Source organism: Danio rerio, chromosome 20 (genome assembly GCF_049306965.1).
Source record: "Danio rerio strain Tuebingen ecotype United States chromosome 20, GRCz12tu, whole genome shotgun sequence".
Taxonomy (NCBI): Eukaryota; Metazoa; Chordata; class Actinopteri; order Cypriniformes; family Danionidae; genus Danio; species Danio rerio.
Genome location: NC_133195.1, coordinates 28,209,852 through 28,230,000, shown reverse-complemented (window position 1 = coordinate 28,230,000; position 20,149 = coordinate 28,209,852). Strand labels below are relative to the sequence as shown.

Here is a 20,149-nt window from a genome sequence, read left to right as displayed (position 1 = left end):
ACATTAATAAAACATTGAGTGAAGATTATGAACAGTTCTTCTGAACATGGCATCTTTTGCCTACTTCTTGCTGCCAGAGACTTGACAGCGCTTCTCACAAATCTGAACCACATTTGGCTTTAGAGCGGAAGCAGTTGAGACCCTCAGTATGGCTTGAAAATGATCATCATTAAGTCTAGACCTGTACTTTGACTTATTGAAGTTCAAGGTGGAGAATAACTTCTCACACAAATATGTGCTCCCAAAAAGGCACATGGTCCGCTTGAACCCCACTCCAGTCACATCAGTCTGTACCAGTCTGTATCTACCTATAATATATATAAGATGCAGGCTGTAGCTAGGTAGGTGGCAGGCTGCAGATAGGTAGCTAAGTGGCAGGCAGGGGCGGGAAAAGCTTGGTTCTGGCCGGCGCGAGTTCCCTCCTAACACTTCCCGCCCGTCACAGCATCTAACAAAGGGGCGGGGTGCGTGGTGACGTCACCGGCATCCCTGCCCCTTTGTTTACACGGCGGGCGGGGAATGCCAGTGACCGCTGTGTACGGATAGAATCAGCGGAGCGGGGAGCCACAAAATATTGCACTGAGGGCCGCAAATGGCCGCGTGTTTGAGACCCCTGAAGTAGGGTGTCACGGTGGTGCAGTTGGTAGCACAATTGCCTCACAGCAAGAAGGTCGCTGGGTTAAGCCCCGGCGGCTGGGCCAGTTGGCATTTCTGTGTGGAGTTTGCATGTTCTCCTCTGGGTTCCCTGGTTTCTCCCACAAGTCCAAAAGCATGTGGTATAGGTGAACTGGGTAGGCTAAATTGTCCATAGTGTAGGAGTGTGAATGAGTGTGTATGAATGCTTCCCAGTGACGTGTAAAACATATGCTGGATAAATTGGTGGTTCATTCCGCTGTGGCGACCCCTGAATAATAAAGGGACTAAGCCGAAAAAAAAGATGAACAAATGAATGAATATCCAAGTATATATGCAACATTCATTTCAAATTGTTGCAAAATGCCAGTTTACATATGTCAACCATTGGATTTACAAATGTACATGTTTAAATTCATTCATTTTCCTTCAGCTTAGTCCCTTTATTCAGGGTTCGCCACAGTGGAGTGAACCGCCAACTTATCCAACATATGTTTTACACAGCGGATGACCCTCCAGCTGCAACTACAGCCAATCCAGTTTACTCAATTCATGTAAAGTGCATGTCTTTGGACTGTCGGGGAAACAATCGAATGAAACCCACACAAACACAGGAAAAACATGCACACTCCGCACAGAAATGCCAAATGGTCAAGCCGGGACATGAACCAGTGATCTTCTTGCTGTGAGGTGACAGTGTTAACCACTGAGCCACCATATCGCCCAAGTTTAAATATCAGCTATAACTTTATGTGTTCATGTATGGGCAAATAAGAAAACACAATTTTATCAAATATATTTGAAAACATGAGTACTTGTTGAACATATTTTATAAGATGTGAAATCCAAATATAAAATTGGACGTCATGTAAATTGCATACATTTCCATATATCAGATTTCTATATTGGAATATATTTGAAATTCAGGTTTTAAGCTGTCGAATATTTAAGAAATCAAATCACAACATGTAATAACAAATAAGAATTACCTTAGTTAAGTCAATATGAGGTTGTGAAGTATCCAGGTTGAAAACATTCCCAATAAAGGGAAGAGGTGTGGGTCCAGGAGGAAGGTTTTTATGTGGCTTATTTCTGTTTCTCAGTTTGACTGAGACCAGCAGAAAGAGGATGAACAATAGTAATATCGTACCTGCATCTGTCCACACTTTTGAGTTTAAATGCAACAAGATGTTTTCCAACGCCATTTTACGCGTTTACCTGTATTCTACACTTACGTTAACTTACGTGTGTGCCAGTTGTTTACTTCCCGGTTTGCTTTCGTTTCTTAACTACAAACCAATTGTCTGAAAAATAAGCACTTAAGAAGATTTGACATTCATAGAGAGCGAGTCGATTTGTAATAGTGAACGCTTAAGTGTTTTTACCGAGCGAACTCTTATATTTATCATTCACTGAAGTAAAGCGCGTGACGGCTTTTTGCCTTGAATGATTGACATGAGCGCCAGCAAATAGCATTCTAGTGCAAACTGTTACGGAGCATTTTATTGGCTGATATACTAATACGCCCCTTGCACTATAAAAATTAGGTTTGAGTCTGCGACGGACAACTATACACGACATTAATAGCAATCGACAAAATCATTAAACAAATGAGTAACGTTATAGATTTGTTTTGTTGACTTTTTGCAAAGTACCTAATAGGGGTCTGTTTCTCCCTCTTTCCTGGAATTATCTGAGAGGCTGCTCTCTGGAATGTTTACATTTTGTGTCTCACCAGGGGCCTCCTAAGTATGAAAAGGCGGGGTCTGGGCTGTCTCACTTTTGACAAAACAAACTGCTTAGCTCAAAAAGACAGCCTGATCATTTAGAGATTGCAGGGCTCCAGACAGTACTTTTGTATTCAGTGGCAAAGGAGAAGTTACATTTTTATCAACACAATGATCCTGCAGTTTATATATGAAAACTTTGATTTTAAAAGCTGGATCCTTTTAGGATTTGGTTTACTGCTTCTTGTAGATTTGATTAAGTACTGGAATCCTTCCAGTTTCCCACCGGGACCACGACCTCTACCATTTTTAGGAAATGTCTTTACTGAAATTCAGGATTTCAGAAACATAAATAAGGTAGGAGAAAAGCTCATAATTTGCTTATTTACATCGCCTTAAAACTTTTTTTTTTTTTTTAAGTCAGATTGTTTCTTGGTGAATGCCAGTTATAAACTCTTGCAGAAAATAAAACACTCATGAAGCATGGAGAAAATGTGTCATATTCAAGAAAAGGGAACATACAGACATAATATTTTAATGTAAATGTATTTTCAATTTCAGTTGGCTCAAGTCTATGGGACAATATTCAGCTTAAGACTAGGCAGTGAGAAATTGATAATTGTTTCTGGATATAAAATGGCAAAGGAGGCCCTCGTTACTCAGAATGACAGTTTCATTGATCGTCCAAATGTTCCTCTGTTTCACAAAGTATTTAAGGGACTTGGTAAGTGCACTGACCATACAGTCTTTTATGCTTAAAATTAAGGAAATACATTCACTGTCCACTTAATTAATATCACTCATCAATTACTGAAATCATTTGATTAATTTACATTATGAAGGTACGATACTAAGTAATGGATACCTTTGGCGGATGCATAGGAAGTTTGCAGTCTCTCATTTGCGAAACTTTGGAGTGGGGAATGAAAGTCTTGAGGTCAAGATCCAACAGGAGTGCATCTTCCTTTGTGATGCTTTTAAGGCAGAAAAGGGTATGCAAAGGGTATTTATTGCCTTGCTGTCTTGGAATTGAATCTTTCATGGGTTTTATGAATGTACAAACAAAATGCAAGAATTTACCAAATGATTTTGTATGTATATATAACTGTGTTTTCTCTTAAATAGGACCTGTCGACCCCATGGTCACCTTAAACAGTGCAATCTCGAATATCATTTCCAGCTTGATATTTGGACAACGCTTTGACTATCATGATGAATATTACCAAAGAATTCTGCGTCTCGACACTGAATGCATTCAGTTAGCAGGTTCTCCTAGGGCACAGGTACTGAGTCATTACGCTTCGACACTGCTTTATATTCCAACTTCCTGTGCATTTACTTCAATCAAAAGTTGATATTTATCACCCATTGTGTCATGTCTTACAGCTGTATAATGCATGTCCTTGGCTCTTTGAATATTTACCCGGCCCTCACCAGACAATTTTTTCCAACTATAAGAAGATCAAAGACTTCCTGAGAGGGGAGATTATTAAGCACAGAGAGGACTGGGACCCTGCAAACCCACGTGACTTTATAGACAACTACCTGACTGAGATGGAAAGGGTAACTACAGTGTATTTTTCTTTTTTAAGCCTTTGAAATACTGATATATTTGTTGGATTATTTGTTTGGATAATATTTGATCAACCTATGTGCTGCATCATGTATTTGTTCATTTGGTCTGTATATTAAAAGGTAAAAAACAAAATGCTATTTTTTTCTTGGTATTTTTACATCATATATTTATATTATTAATAATGCCGCTTACTTGGATAAACAAGATTGTTGTATTGTCAGTGCATGTGGTGGTATCTGATAACTCAAAACTTGTGAATAGCATTTAAATTGTGTAAAAGAGTCAAAACAGTGCCAGGAATTACTCCGCTGCTCAAAACTATAAAGTGTGCATTCACACTTATTCAAAAGAGATTTCATCAGACTAAACCTGCCAAATTTGAACGCTCCACGAGTTTATGCATATTGTGCATAAATGTGTTTAATAATTCCCATTTTCCACAGAAAAAGAGTGACCCTGAAGCTGGTTTTAACATAGAGGGGTTAGTGGTTACTTGTCTGGACCTGATTGAAGCCGGGACAGAGACTGCAACTACAACCTTACGCTGGGGTCTGCTTTTTATGATCAAGTTTCCAGAAATACAAGGTGAGTATGCAGATCTTCATTTGAAGCAGGATGGAAATTTAACAAGAACTGCAAGTCATCTACAAGTGAAATGAAATGTCATCTGCAAGTTAGCTAGGGAATGCATCATGCCCAGGCATTTTCCATATCTTACAACACAGAATACAGAAATAATATTTGTGTTTCATCTTTCAGAAAAGGTCCAGGCAGAGATAGACAGGGTGATTGGACAGTCACGTCAACCCTGCTTGAATGACAGAGTTAATATGCCCTATACTGAAGCTGTGATTCATGAGATTCAAAGATTTGGGGATGTTGTTCCACTGGGATTCCCTAAACGGGCTGTTAAAGACACACAACTAGGGAAATATTTCATTCCTAAGGTATGCATTTCTATTTTATTGTATGTTTGGGGTCTGATCTTGTGTAAAATAGTGAAGTTTTCATTCTCTTTTTTATCAGGGCACAGCTATTACAGTAAACCTGTCTTCGGTCCTGCATGATCCAAATGAATGGGAAACCCCAGACACCTTCAACCCAGGACATTTCCTGGATGAAATTGGCCAGTTCCGGAAAAGAGATGCCTTCATGCCTTTCTCTGCAGGTAATATTTTGTAAACTTACATCCTTTTAAATGAATTGATTTTGGTTTAGTATGAAATATGTTTTATCTTCAACATGTATTTGACTTCAGCTGACGGCATGTGTTCACAGGCAAGAGAGCGTGTTTGGGTGAAAATCTGGCTCGTCAGGAGCTTTTCTTATATTTCACCTCTCTGCTGCAGCAGTTCAAAATCTCCAAATGTCCAGGAGAAGAACCCAGTTTGGAAGGCGAGATTTGGTTCACGTATGCTCCTGCTCCCTTTCACATTTGTGTGTCCTCTCGTTAGTGTGTATACAGACATTTTTAATTAGCTCAGTCTTATTTTTCTTTTGTGATAATTTAGTATATCTGCTATAAAGTGTTGATGGACCAGGATGTCCAAAGTGTTTAAGATTTTTTTTTTTTTACCCTGATTATTTCCTAAGCATGGCCTGCAGTTATACAAGTCTGAGACTTGTATAACATAATAAAGAGTTTAATAATGTAATCAGGTTTCAAATATAAAGAATAGCTACCTATAGAATAGCTACTATATTACAATTGAAAATCATTGTAAAAATGCTTGAAGATGTATAATAAAGCAAGGATTATTGACGTTATATGAAGTACTTTCTTATCAACACTCCTTGTTTCTGGAAAAAACATCTTGCAATTCTTAGTGTGCTTCGCTCAGGTGAGTGGACTTGACAAACCAACTGTGGAAGACATTCTTTTTCTCTCCATGTGCACCAGACACCTTTGTATAAGCATCCCAACCTTCTTGAAAACATCTTGTTATTCTAAATCTAAGACACAGAAAAATACAAAATATACAAAACATACATTTCTTTGCTCTTTTTAATTATTGTATATTGCAAATTATTTCCTACACTCTAAAAAATACTGGGTTATTTAAATTCTTTTTTTTTTTTTTTGTAATTCAGTTTTTTATTTCCGAAAGTGAGAATATACAATTTTTACAATCAGATAACAAAATACTTTTAACAGATATAACCCCATATATATTCCCCACCCCCCCACCCCATTATACGCACATCAGGAAACACAGAATAACTATAGTTTAGACCAAGCTGTTAGATAATTTCCATTAAGTTGTCATCCGTAGCATAAGATGAGGGTTAAGTGTCCAAGATTTCTTTGATGTTGCATATGTAGATTTTCCATGCCGTAAGAATGTCTACTTTGGCATGGTTGATCCGTGCTGATGACAGTTCCAGATACAGTATTTCCAATAATGAATGTAACCAGTGCTTAACTGAGAGATCATGAGGAGGTTTCCACCTTTGTACCAACATTTTCTTTGTAGCAGTTGAAGCAGCTAACCAAAATTTACGGACCTTTGCATTTAAGGGAAATTGAGAGTTATCATTCAATAGTAACAGTATAGGGTCTTTAGGGAAACAGATTTTTGTAACTTTAAATAAAATGTCTAGCACCGAATCCCAAAGTTTTTGTACCTCCGGACATTCCCACATCATATGTAAAAAGGTATCTAGACGCTGTGGTTCACAGAACTTACAATATGGATCTGGAGATAAACCTATGATTTGTCGTATACGTGTGGTTAAATATGCCCTGTGGATAGTTTTAAAATAAATAAACTGGTGATTAGGGTTTGTAGAAGCGTGGAATGTATTATGCCATACAGTTTCCTGGGTTATTTAAATTCAATCCTGGATAAGCTATGGCTAACCCCAATGTTTGGGTTAAATTTCTAACCTAGAGGTTGGGTTTGTCCATATTTTACCCATATTTTGATTTTTGTTTGAAAAAAAAAAGAAATTGTTTTTTAATGTTGCTCTTTTCAAATAAATCCTACTGTTCAGATTTTCCCAGTTTACACTGCAAATTTTAGATAGTAGATTTAACTACCTTAGAGTTAAAATTAACACTCCCTCAGAGTTTATATGTGAATAACTAAAAAGTGTAAAATAACACTTTTGAAAGTGTTAACATTATCAACACTGAGAGTGTTAATTAGCAAACTCTTATAGTGTAAAATATCTGTTAACTATTTACGAAAAAATACCATCACCTGTGGTTGCCAGAAGTTTTCTGTGTAAAAATACAGTTTTATAGAACTGAATAAAATTACAAAAATAACAGTATTTCATGAACTACAATGTTCAGTTTACAAAATTATAGCTTAGTTCACAAAAATGTAAAGTTATGCATTAATGTGTTCATGTGTGATTGCAATTAACAAACAGATTTTCACTTCATTAGTAACTACACAGTTACCTTAAAACAAAAAAAGATGCAGCACAACATCAGATACACTCAGTCCATCTTGGACTTGAACACAGATGCTACTATCCTCCACAATGGTGACACAAAAACGTTTTGCTGTTTTTTTTTTTTTCGCCCTTTCGTGATTTTACAGGAAAATACCAGCCAGTAGTCTACTGTTTTTAACATTTTACATTCATAATTTCAATCTATATTTCTGTTAAAAATACATTCCACAGTCTGTATTTTTATCCAACAGATATGATAAATATTCCCTTGCAATCTATTGGGTGCTCTGCTTCTGTTGACTAAAATAGGGCTTTACTCATTTGCAAAATAAAATTCTACACAAATATTTGTGTGGGACAAACAGTATGTAGTCCTGTCATTATCAGTGAACATGACCCAGTCCAAGATGACACACACTTCATGTGCTCTTGCAGACTCAATAATGGCTGCCTTGAATGCCTGTTAAGATATTTTAGATAAAGTTAAGTATAGCGTAACCTCTCTAACTAGTTGTGGATGCTGTAGTGGTCTAATCTTCACCCTAAGAGAATACTTTCTTCTCAATGAATTGGTCAGATTGGTTTGCAAACATAGGCTGAAACTAACTGAATTGCTTTAGACAGACGGTAAAACAGACAATATTGAGATACCTATATGAACACAAAGACCTAACAGTGCAGGATAAAGTAGACATGAAGAGTTCAGATGCAAAAGCCTCAACATGCCATCTGGGTCTTCTGAAATGAACATTTTTCTTAGTCTCCTTCAGTTATTTCAGTTTAAAGGCAAATAAACAAAACCTATTTATTGCCACAAAAGTGAAATTACTGAACACACACAGGAGGCAGAGAAAATGCTCTTATTCAACTAAATGCTGTCTAAACTGAATTAGTGGCCTTTTTTTACATCAGTGTTTTCCAACCCTGTTCCTGCACGCACACAGCAACACTGTACAACTTTTCCTAATCAAACACAGCACAATCAATTCATCAGCTTGTGAAGGACTCCAAAACCAAATACAGATTTGCACATATCCTGAATTCAAAATGTGGATTTTGACTCTTTCTTTACTATTTGAAGTATCTGTTATTTAAAACTGAAAAAAAAAATGTTTAAAGACTTACTTGTTTTGCTCAGATTTATTGCCCTGATCATGTTTTACAAGCTATAAAACCATATTATTTGGGAGCTGTATTTATAACGTAAATACATTAAAAAAGAGACCACTTGCTCCTACTCAATATCTTTATTTTAAATTAGGAAGAAATTATATTATACAGTTGAAGTCAGAATTTCTAGCCCTCCTGTTTATTTTCCCCCAATTTCTGTTTTAACAGAGAGATTTTTCAGCACATTTCTAAACATAATAGTTTTAATAACTCAATTCTAATAACTGATTGATTTTATCTTCGCCATGATGACAGTAAATAATATTTGACTAGATATTTTTCAAGACACTTCTATACAGCTTAAAGTGACATTTAAAGGCTTAACTAGGTTAATTAGGATAACTAGGCAGGTTAGGGTAATTACGCAAGGTATTGTATAATGATGGTTTGTTCTGTAGTCTAAACAAAATATAGTTTAAAGGGGCCAATAATTTTGATCTTAAAATGGCTTAAAAATTAGAAACTGCTTTTATTCAAGACAAAATAAAACCAATTAGACTTTATCCAGAAGAAAAAATATTATCAGACATACTGTGAAAATTTCATTGCTCTGTTAAACATCATTTGGGAAATGTTAAAAAAGGGGAAAAAAATCAAAAGGGGGCTAATAATTCTGACTTCACCTGAAGTTAGTGTAACATTCTGCATGTGCTTGTATATCTATAAACATGCAAATAATTTTCCTTTGACATTTCATATTACTGTAATCCTAATAGCAATTTGTTTTTATAGTTAAATGTTCATGTTTATAAATATTCAAAATATTTACAAAGTGTTTTTTATTATTTCTATATAAATCAAATTTGGGAAGGCACTTGTCAAAATTGATATCCCTAAAAATACAAAACAGAGAAAGATAAAGCAAACAGACAGGTGGCAAACCAACATGTTTCAAGTTAATGATTTTTCAGATGTACCTTTGAACTTTCTAATGAACCTTAAATTGTACCAAAGTTAAAAAAGGTAGAACAACCAAATGATGCTATATGCATGTGAAATAAAATCTCCAAAAAGAAATACAAACACATGCACAGCATCTTTTTAAATGTATATTATTTATATCTTCAAACTTTTACTCTTGATTTATTGATTCAGAGATGACAACTTTCCTGGTGTCTGGTGTACATTATGTAATGCATGGACTATGGAAGCAACTGGTTACTGGTTGCCACTTATTCCTCAAAACATCTTATTTTTTTACCCAAAAAAGAAAGATACTAAAACAGGTTTAGAACAGGCAGATAGTGAACAATTTAAAATGTAAGTTTTTTTTACAATGCATTTTTGAAAGGACCATCCCTTTTACGCAAATCTGACACAAATTTTATGTCTTTTAAAATTGTATTTCCCTCACACGTTAGTTTTTCTATTAAATACTCATGCATAATCCTCCATAGAATTCAAACATTTTATCACAAAAACAGGTTAGGAAACAATGCATGATTTTTTATGCACCGGTAACTAGTTTCAAGTAATGTTATATATTCAATATACAGTAAATGAAAATAGAGAGACATACTGTATTTTCACAATTCGGTTGTCTTTTCTCCATTAAAGGGGAAAAAAGGAATATGGAAGTCAGTGGTTACAGGTTTTATGTCCCTTTAAATTCTGACTGTATGGCCATGATATATTGTCTTGGCCAAACTTTACGTAACATTACATATCTGCTCATGTTAACAAGACAAACTGACAATAAATGCCTTTGGTCTGTTGGATAATTAGCTGTAAATTTGAGCCAAATGTAGCATTGTCTTTTGTTAATCACTGCTCACCTCCATAAAGATGAAAGATGGACAAATTTACTTTGGTGGTTCTGTCGATCAAAGTTTGTTACAGTAACAGATGTCAGACAGTAAGTGTTATGCAGGTACTGTAAAAAGGAAAAAGGAACCAGAGTGCTCATGTGACGCACACCTGTGTGGAGAAGTAAAAAGGAAATTGAAAGTCTCAATATTTCCTATAATTATTTAAAAAACGGGGTTGACAGTTAAAACTCTGCAAACAGAACACAAAAACTATATTATTTTATTATATATAGTGCTAAGCATAACATATTATACAGAATAGCTACAGTACTTATAGAACAGCTACTGTATTGAAACTGTATAAACCTAGAATTGAAGTTATTTTAAGTACACTTATCAACACTTCATGCTTCTGGAAAAACATCTTGCAATTCTTAGTGTGCTTCACGCCGGTGAGTAGACTTGACAGATGCACTTTTGAAAATTTATATTTTGATCAATTTCTCACTAAATAAGCCAATAATTGTTGGTGCGTTTAAGCAAAACAGTTTTATTAAATAGTTATATCCTTTAAAAATAAGAGTTTGGTCACCTAACTTTTTTAGGAATAGAAAGATGATACATTTAAATTTAAATAAGCTTTAGCAAAAAAAAAAAAAAACTTAACATGCTTTTATTCTGGGAAGACTTGACTATTGTAATTCTCTGTATGTGGGTATTAGTCAAAATGCCCTAAACAGATTGCAATTAGTACAGAATGCAGCTGCGAGACTTCTGACAGGGACTCGCAAGTTTGAGCACATATCCCCAGTTCTTTCCTCTCTGGGCTGGCTGCCTGTTAGGTCGAGAATTGATTTTAAACTATTGATCTTTGTTTTTAAATCCTTAAACAATCTGGCACCATCATACTTATCAGACCTGCTACACGTATACAATCCTGGTAGGTCACTGAGGTCTTCTGATGAATTTATTCTATCTGTACCAAGGTCCCGGTGTAAGCGAAGTGGGGATCGGGCTTTTGCTGTTGTCGCCCCAAAACTCTGGAACGGGCTTCCGCCCCACATCAGACATGCTCCAACTCTACCTGTTTTTAAAAAGCGTTTGAAACACCATCTTTGTTCCTTAGTATTTGAGCCTTTTTAATGTTGAGGGATTTGCCTTATGTTTTAATTGTTATTTATGTGATGTAGATTTCATGTTTAGTATTGATTGTGTTCAGCACTTTGGGCAACGTTGTGTTGTAAAAAATGTGCTATATAAATAAACTAAACTAAACTACTTTAAAACTTTAAACAAAAAAAAAAAATGATTTCTTAAATTTACAAATTTTTTCTTTTTCTTTTGATTTCCCCCCCCCAAACATATTCATTTGAGTGAGCTAATTTCTAAACTGTGATCTCAAGTTTTTTTTTTTTTTTTTGTTAGATTAGTTCCAGTTTTGACTTTTAGTTGGATCTCATGTTTACACAAATAATTAAATGTAAAGCATCATAATGAAAATATTTATTTAAAAAGAAATCTGTGGTGGGGTGTGCCCATTTATGCTGAGCACTGTTTATGCACTGTAAGGAAAACTCCCCAGAATAAAGGGCATTTTCTCTCGAGAAAAGAAAAAACGGCAGCCACCCCCTACATGTGCCTGCAGTCCAGTATAAAAGTAGGCATTACACCAGTGTGCATTTACTGACTGCAGAGTTCAGATAAGACGAGGGGAACGTGACATTTTCTCCACCACCATGATCCTGCACCTGATATATGACAGCTTTGATTTTAAAAGCTGGATCATTTTCTTTGTTGTTTTTCTGATCATTGCTGAAATGATCAAAAATAGGACTCCATCCAATTACCCACCAGGACCCTGGCCTTTGCCATTCCTGGGAACTGTCTTCACTAAAATGGATTTTAAGAACATAAATAAGGTAGGATCTATATATACATTTTTACACTATTTTGCATGATTTTCAGTTTACACTTATTATTGCCTTCATTCTAGGTTGGTTTTGGGCAGTAATTCCAAAATACAGTCATTTTTTTCTCTCAGTTACTAACAGTCAGCATTGAATAGTAGCACATGTTTTCCTCTGCAGCTGTAGTCTTCAAGCATCTGTACTTTATTGAAGTATTTTATTTTGGGAAACTTTTACTTCAGTACATTACGAAGCATTAAATCGTATTTTTTCCCATTGCATTTAACCTGTTACATAGCTTAGAAAATTGAACCAATGTGACTGCATCTGTTTTCGAGTATAAAACTCACTAGATTAAATGATCCGGTCAGAGTGAGTCTCCAATTAATGATTCACTAAATGATCAAAGAACAGAAGATTCCTATAATGCGTGCACATGTGACTGATGGCATGAAAAACAAGTTTATATTCATCCTGAATTTTAGGATTCATATTTTAAGGACTACTATTTATGATTTGTGAGAACTGCTGCTTGTTTTGATATACTGTTTTGGGTAAAAATTAAACATAACATTAAAACAACACAATTTGTCTTTCCAGTTACAAATGATGTAATCAGATTTTTCTTAATCATTATTTTGCCCCATGTAATGTCAGTTAATTCTGTTTATTTAGTTTGCTATTTATTGACTATTTTCACTTCTTTGCATACGTGAATAATAATTAATAGCTATTGTTAACTGGTAGTATTACAAATAATTTAAATACACAACTTTCTTTCAAAATAAATACTTTTGCAAGGATTACTTTTTACTTTTAATATTTCAGTACACGCAGCTTATGTACTTTAATACTTTTTCTCACGTCAAATTGATTACTTTTACTGGTGTTTCGCCTGTTTTTTTCAATGGTTGTTAAAAATCAATTATTTTCCATTAAATTTCAGTTGGCTAAAGTCTATGGGAAGGTGTTCAGCTTAAGAGTGGGAAGCGAGAAAATGATAATTGTGTCTGGATATAAAATGGTAAAGGAGGCCCTCGTCACTCAGAATGATAGCTTCGTTTTGCGTCCACCAGTCCCTCTGTTTCACAAAGTTTACAAGGGAATCGGTAGGTGTACCAACCATGATGACCCTAAAATAAACTCCTATATTCCTATATTGCTGGTGTTGTTTTAAAGATAATCATCTTTATGTATCGTTATGCAGGTTTAACAATGAGTAATGGATACATCTGGCGGTCACATAGGAGGTTTGCGGCTTCCCATTTGCGGACTTTTGGAGAGGGGAAAAAAAACCTGGAGCTCGGCATCCAGCAAGAGTGTGTCTATCTTTGTGATGCTTTTAAGGCAGAAAAGGGTACGGGCCAAATGTCTGGCTAACTGTAGAGATTTAGTTAATTAGTAGTGAAAACAATTTGCTATTTTGATCAATATCTATGCTTTCTTCCAAACAGAACCCTTCAACCCCATATTCATTTTACACGGTGCTGTCTCTAATACCGTTGCCTGTTTGACATTTGGGCAACGCTTTGACTACAATGACGAGTGGTACCAAGAAATTCTGCGTCTTGACAACCAGTGTGTTCAATTGGCAGGTTCTCCAAGAGTACAGGTACTGACTCATGATAACATATATAAGCTGCATGCAGACTCTATGATTATGATTGTACTTTATGATCCTCAGACTGTACAAACATGATCTCCATGTCACGCTGTAAGATCCAGCTTTCATATTGTCAGACGGTATTACAATCAAGCCAATCAAGTTTTTTATTCATTCATTTTCTTTTTTTCGGCTTAGTCCCTTTATTAATCTGGGGTATGGAATGAAGCGCCAACTTATCCAGCATATGTTTTACGCAGTGGATGCCCTTCCAGCTTCAACCCATCTCTGGGAAACATCCATACACACTCATTTACACACAAAGAAATACACTATGAACATTTTGTTTATCCAATTCACCTATAGCGAATGTCTTTGGACTGTGGGGAAAATCAGAGCACCCGGAGAAAACCCACACGAATATCGAGAGAACATGCAAATTCCACACAGAAATGCCAACTGACTCAGTTGAGGCTCGAACCAGTGACCATCTTGCTTTGAGGTGACAGCGCTACCCACTGTGCCGCCCACAGTCAAGTTTAACAACCAAAATTAAATGAAAGTCAAACAACTGTTGGATTCCCAGTGCAGCATAAAAGAGAATTTAGTGGTTCATTCCACGGTGGTGACCCCTGATAATCAGGGGATAAGCTAAAGGAAAATGAAAGAATGATTAAATAATTACACTGTTAGAAGTCACACTGCAGAAAAGTCTCTCAAATATTCTGACACTGACAGAATTTACTTGGGTGAAATTTGACCGCAACAGCCATTAATCGGCTCTAAAGAACATGTCAAACAGGCAATCAATTAAAGATTGCAGATTTAATTTAGGATTACTAAACTTTTTTACAGCTTTTAAAATTAGTCTCAATTGACCAAATCGTGGTCAACATCACATGTGCAACTGGCTTTATGGTGTGTTGTGACATGGCAAGGTTGATTTGTTAAAGCTCTTGTTGGGACTTTTCCGATGATTAAGTAAACTTAAATAAATAAATGAGTGAAATAAAGTAAAATTAATAATTTTTTTCTCCTCAAAGTTGCAACATTGACCACTACAATCAATACAGGTATTGAAAAAAACATTTATCTTGCAAGATTTGAGTTAAAACACACCTCCATCTATCATGTACACACATGATGCCATGAGCCTATTCAGTTATGCACACAGCATTGTTTTGGATGTTCAGTAATTTCTGTTGTAAAATATACATCCTTAAATTGTTTTGTACACCTACAGGTTGGTTCGGTCTTAATTATGATAATATGAATGCTTAGTGAGGCGAGGCAGTGGCGCAGTAGGTAGTGCTGTCGCCTCACAGCAAGAAGGTCGCTGAGTCGCTGGTTCAAACCTCAGCTCAGTTGGCGTTTCTGTGTGAAGATTGCATGTTCTCCCTGCCTTCGCGTGGGCTTCCTCCGGGTGCTCCGGTTTCCCCCACAGTCCAAAGACATGCGGTACAGGTGAATTAGGTAGGCTAAATTATCCATAGTGTGTGAATGTGTGTGTGGATGTTTCCCAGAGCTGGGTTGCGGCTGGAAGGGCATCCGCTGCGTAAAAACTTGCTGGATAAGTTGGTGGTTCATTCCGCTGTGGTGACCCCAGATTAATAAAGGGACTAAGCCGACAAGAAAATAAATGAATGCTCAGTGAACGATGCTAAAATCTTTTTCTTATTTGGTACAGACCAAACAAACCCAAAAGAACCGAACTTCGCTTGAACTATACAAGTGTGAACACCTTTAAACACTTTCTTATCCCAGCTGCTTTTGAGGTGAATATAATTAAAACCTTTATTCATCACCACATTATTTTATGTCTTGCAGCTGTATAATGCATTTCCTAAGCTCCTGGACTATTTGCCCGGCCCTCACCAAAAAGTATTTTCTAACTATAAGAAGATTACACAGTCCTTGAAAGACGAGATTATTAAGCACAGAGAGGACTGGGACCCTGCAAACCCACGTGACTTTATCGACAACTACCTGACTGAGATGGAAAAGGTAACTAATTGAATTTCAAAGACTTGAATTTGAATGATTTAATATTAAGCATTTGTTATATTTTTCCCCCAGAAAAAGAGTGACCCTCAAGCTGGCTTTAACATAGAAAGTTTAATCATTTCTTGCCTAGACATAGTTGAGGCTGGGACAGAGACGGGTGCGACTACATTACGCTGGGGTCTGCTTTTTATGATCAAGTTCCCAGAAATACAGAGTAAGTGTGGTTTTATTTTAAGGTTAAAGAATACTCATATTGTCCAAATGTCCATACTTTGGTTCAAACTTGTATTTGTCTGTCAGAAAAAGTCCAGGCAGAGATAGACAGAGTGATTGGACAGTCACGTCAACCCTGCTTGGATGACAGAGTTAATATGCCCTATACTGAAGCTGTTTTACATGAGATTCAAAGATTTGGGGATGTTGTTCCACTTGGATTCCCCAAACAAGCAGCTGTAGACACAAAAATTGGGAACTACTTCATTCCAAAGGTTCTATTAATCTATCTATCTATCTATCTATCTATCTATCTATCTATCTATCTATCTATCTATCTATCTATCTATCTATCTATCTATCTATCTATCTATCTATATATATATATATATATATATATATATATATATATATATATATATATATATATATATATTCTATTTCTGCCAAGTCTGAACAAATCCAGTAGATTTCATTCTCTCTTTATTAGGGGACTTCTATTACAACAAACCTGTCTTCGGTCCTGCATGATCCAAACGAATGGGAAACCCCAGACACTTTCAACCCTGGACACTTCCTAGATAAAAATGGCCAGTTCCGGAAAAGAGATGCCTTCCTGCCTTTTTCCGCAGGTAATATTAGTTTTTCTTTTGTATAGCTTTAATATGTTATTTGCTAATCCTTTTATCTTTCTGGTATTATTTTAATAAACTAAATAGAGGTGTCAAAATTAATTGTTTCATCGGTGCACCGTAATGCAGACGGGGACAATTCGATATCCGTTCAGTAATAGTCATAACCAGTTATTACGTACTGACGTCACTTACTATACATACTACATTACATACTATGGCGAAGGAAGGAAGGGCTCCTACGTTTTAAAAGGTAGATAATTATGCACAGTTCAACTTTCTTATAAATTAAGTCAATCAAAGACTTTTTTGTCTTTTATTGACACTGAAGAAGGCACAGCAGACGAGCCACTATTTCACTACTAGGGAGAAATGCTGTAAAAATCCACCTCTGCCTCTTTTCTTCACTGTGTCTATTATGGATTACCTGTGATAACCGCGTATTATATGCATTTAGACTGTAACTGCGGCTGTTCTTCCCGAGTCACTCATTGGTGAACAGCGCTTTCATTTCTAAAGACAATCGCAGCCCTTTCTGTTGAGCGGGTAAAAACAATGACCAGTCATAGGGATTTAAGACCTAGTTTAACAGTGCTCAAAAAGCAAGCGGGATAATATTTACATTAGTTAATTTGATATAACTGCTCATGTTCTGTCATGTTTTGAAGTTTTGTTCGATACGTTTTCTTTCAGCAGGTCAATTTAAAGGTACACTTTATATATCTTACTGTTTGTATTAAACGGCAAAATTGTATTACAAATAGTATATAAATATTAAAATAATTATAAAAAAATATAAAGTTGTGTTGTAAAGAAAAAATCTAATTATGTATGGGAAGCATCGTCAATGCACCATGACGCACCGAGATATCGAATTGAACCGAATCGATGGCATGATAATCGTAACAAAACCGGACCGAACCGAAATTTGGAATTAACTTGCTGACTAGATGAAATAAAATATTAATTCTCTACATATTGGAAAGAACAATTAAGATGAAACTATGACTAGAATTACTGTAGACTGACAGATGAATGCTTTGGCAAGCTTCTTAATTAGATATTAGGCATATCTGTCAAATGTACCTGTACATTAGTAAGCTTTGAAAACTGTTGAAAAAAAAAATTGGGGTCAGTTTACTCACCCTCAGGGTATTTAAAATGTACTGGTGACTTTTCTTCAGTAGAACAAAGAAGGTTTTAAACTTAACTGTGGTCCTTGCTAATTTATAAAACGCAACCCAATGACTCCTGGCACTTAAAAAAAAAAACACTCACTCTCCTTTGACTTATTCCCTGATTTATCAGTGGTAGCCACAGCCAAATGAACTTCCAACTGCTCTGACATTTTCAAGGTTTTATGTCGCAGATGCTCTTCAAGCCGCAAATCAGCACTGGGAAACATCCATACACTCTCTCGTTCATTCACCACAGCCAATGTAGTCACCTCAATTCACCTAGCATGTCTTTGGACTTTGAGGGAAACCAGAGCACCCGGAAAAAAACCCACACAAACAAAGAGAAAATCCAAGCTTTATACAGAAATGCCTTGTGGCCCAGCTAGATCTCGAACCAGCGACCTTCTTGTTGTAAGGCAACAGTGCTAACCACTGAGTCACTGTGCAAAAACATATAAGTATGAACAAAATGAGATACACTGAACTCAAACTGAACAATTTTTGCAACAAACGGCTTAATATGACAAACATTTCCGAAGTGTGTTCACAATAACACAACACAGTTTTCTGCTCCATTATAAAAAAACATACTGTTTTCCAGCAATGAGTCTAAGAACAAAAGCATCACTTCCTGATAAAACGGTGCAAATAACAAAAAAGTAAAATGGAATTTGCTGAAGTAGGAGAAGCCACTTTCTGCCTTTTCACTTAAATTAGGCTACTTGTGCCACAGTCAAAATGCAATGAACATGCAATAGCTTTGTAGGCTGCTCTTTGGGAGCGCAGCTGCTGCTCAAGAGAGTTCTGGGAGGTAATAATACTGAACTACTTTGATGACAGACTTTGACAAAGGCATTTTAAAATGACCAAAACTAATTTTTAGATGTTGGTTGTCCATTAAAGCCGTCCTGTTGTGCATATCGTATAATATTTTAAACTTAACCACATTAATAGAATATATAGGGTAAATGTGTTTCAATCATAGCTTAAAAAGAAGTAAATTAACAGCAAATATTATTCATGAGTTCACTAGTAGGCAACACATTTTTGTTCTTTGTTTGGTCCATTTCACAAAATGTGTAACTTTACCTTTTATTCCATTTGTTTGCAGGTAAAAGAGCTTGTGTCGGAGAGCTGCTGGCTCGTAATGTGCTCTTCCTCTTCTTCACCTCTCTGCTGCAGCAGTTCACCCTCTCCAAATGTCCAGGAGAGGAACCCAGTTTGGAGGGCGAGATTTGGTTCACTTACGCTCCTGCTCCTTTTCGCATTTCAGTCTCTGTACGTTAGAACAAAGTCATTTAAACGGGACAGAAGTGTTTGTGTCTTAGAAACTGCAGCAGTGTTTCAGTGTTGTAGCAGTTTAAATGTAAATGTATCAGTACAGTAGGGGATTTACAGATATGTCGATACATATTTCTTTATATCATTTCTATGTCTTAGGAAATGCAACAGTATTAAAGTGTTAGTAGAAGTTTTGATTTTAATGTTTAAATCTGCATGTATCAGTACAGCAAGTGATTTACAGATATGTCGATATATAATTCTCATGTAAATAAATGACACGTGAATTGATTATTTGTCACATTAAATATCCCTTTGCACAGTGTCATGCAAAAACTCTTTGAGTTACCATTACTAATAAACTAAAGTTTCATAGACTATGCTACTGAGGTGTTTCTTGCACAAGCTTGAGCCTCAACCCCATGAGGGGCCCCTTCTTTTTAAATCCTGAGAGACCTTCAGTGTACAGACCACACAAAGCAAGGGCAAACTCCCTTTTTAGATTCAGTGTGTGCTTGTTTTTAGGGTGAATGATCTCCTTTCGTAACTAATCTGCAGAGCGTCCATATTCATCTGTCCATTTTATCAGGTTTATTTGCTCAGTCAACACTTACTAAAGCAGTTTTCACAAATAATTTTGAAGGAACTTTGAATTAAACATTAATTGTTAGTGAACTGAAATATAATTTGCACTCCAGCAAATGTAATCCTAATCTTCATCAATGTTGTACACAACATTAAAAGTCTGTAATTATGTACTCCTACAACATTTCAGGCTATAAAAACTGAACATCGTGTATTGGGCTATAGGGTTACCATCAGTGTGGATGATAAGTGGAAAAGAGCAAAACAAGAGTGTCTTATTACTTTCCCCCAAACCTAATAACCCTCTATTCATTCAGAAACAAAGACCTTTTATAAAGACCCAAATGCATTTTCATGGTACATTGCACATATTCATATTGTATTCCAGTAGTATGGTTTATTTATAGTATTATTTTCTATAAAACTGTGCTTTTAGGTGTCCAACTAAAACATTTTATCATAGTCCCTGCTGCACAGATGTTTTTAC

At 36.0% G+C, this 20,149-nt stretch overlaps 3 protein-coding genes across 9 annotated transcripts in view; 2 read left to right on the top strand and 1 right to left on the bottom strand.

The window, feature by feature from the left end:
- The window catches only part of cyp2v1 (cytochrome P450, family 2, subfamily V, polypeptide 1), a 28,430-nt gene extending 9,308 nt beyond the window's left edge, over positions 1 to 19,122 (bottom strand). For 2 of the 5 annotated variants that reach the window (XR_012395478.1, XM_068215431.2), the window contains exon 1: positions 1,623 to 2,081. Coding sequence is in view for 2 of the 5 variants with exons in the window: in XM_068215431.2 (XP_068071532.1) it covers positions 1,623 to 1,838 (216 nt within the window). In the remaining 3 variants the exon portion in view is untranslated. Of the gene's footprint in view, positions 1 to 1,622; positions 2,082 to 18,885 lie in introns of those variants that run through there. The other 3 variants (XM_009300609.5, XM_073932413.1, NM_001009890.2) reach the window with 3 other exon arrangements.
- On the top strand, positions 2,448 to 5,703 carry cyp2ad3 (cytochrome P450, family 2, subfamily AD, polypeptide 3). 3 transcript variants are annotated; one of them, XM_073933052.1, is made up of 9 exons: positions 2,448 to 2,717; positions 2,922 to 3,084; positions 3,203 to 3,363; positions 3,486 to 3,643; positions 3,747 to 3,923; positions 4,380 to 4,521; positions 4,696 to 4,883; positions 4,963 to 5,104; positions 5,215 to 5,703. In XM_073933052.1, the coding sequence occupies exons 4-9, from the start codon at positions 3,500 to 3,502 to the stop codon at positions 5,388 to 5,390; spliced, it is 969 nt and encodes a 322-aa protein (XP_073789153.1). In that variant the 5' UTR covers positions 2,448 to 2,717; positions 2,922 to 3,084; positions 3,203 to 3,363; positions 3,486 to 3,499; the 3' UTR covers positions 5,391 to 5,703. The 3 variants fall into 3 exon arrangements, with proteins under 3 accessions (XP_073789153.1, XP_073789155.1, NP_001020725.1); NM_001025554.2 differs by having other exon boundaries at positions 2,452 to 2,717; positions 3,203 to 3,352; XM_073933054.1 differs by lacking the exons at positions 2,922 to 3,084; positions 3,203 to 3,363.
- On the top strand, positions 11,957 to 19,452 carry cyp2ad2 (cytochrome P450, family 2, subfamily AD, polypeptide 2). The gene is made up of 9 exons (NM_152954.1): positions 11,957 to 12,178; positions 13,113 to 13,275; positions 13,374 to 13,523; positions 13,621 to 13,778; positions 15,597 to 15,773; positions 15,846 to 15,987; positions 16,074 to 16,261; positions 16,477 to 16,618; positions 18,908 to 19,452. Exons 1-9 carry the CDS (start codon positions 11,996 to 11,998, stop codon positions 19,081 to 19,083), a joined length of 1,479 nt encoding a protein of 492 aa, NP_694486.1. The 5' UTR covers positions 11,957 to 11,995; the 3' UTR covers positions 19,084 to 19,452.
- Positions 19,453 to 20,149: the final 697 nt, after the last annotated feature.

What these genes read in the sequence shown, in the direction of transcription:
- cyp2ad2 (NM_152954.1), top strand. Translation starts at nt 11,996, where the DNA reads ATGATCCTGCACCTGATATATGACAGCTTTGATTTTAAAAGCTGGATC. An exon ending in ACCTGACTGAGATGGAAAAG is followed by an intron (nt 15,774 to 15,845) that starts GTAACTAATTGA and finishes TTTTTCCCCCAG; the next exon opens with AAAAAGAGTGACCCTCAAGC. An exon ending in CAAGTTCCCAGAAATACAGA is followed by an intron (nt 15,988 to 16,073) that starts GTAAGTGTGGTT and finishes TTTGTCTGTCAG; the next exon opens with AAAAAGTCCAGGCAGAGATA.
- cyp2ad3 (NM_001025554.2), top strand. Translation starts at nt 2,532, where the DNA reads ATGATCCTGCAGTTTATATATGAAAACTTTGATTTTAAAAGCTGGATC. An exon ending in ACCTGACTGAGATGGAAAGG is followed by an intron (nt 3,924 to 4,379) that starts GTAACTACAGTG and finishes CATTTTCCACAG; the next exon opens with AAAAAGAGTGACCCTGAAGC. An exon ending in CAAGTTTCCAGAAATACAAG is followed by an intron (nt 4,522 to 4,695) that starts GTGAGTATGCAG and finishes TTCATCTTTCAG; the next exon opens with AAAAGGTCCAGGCAGAGATA.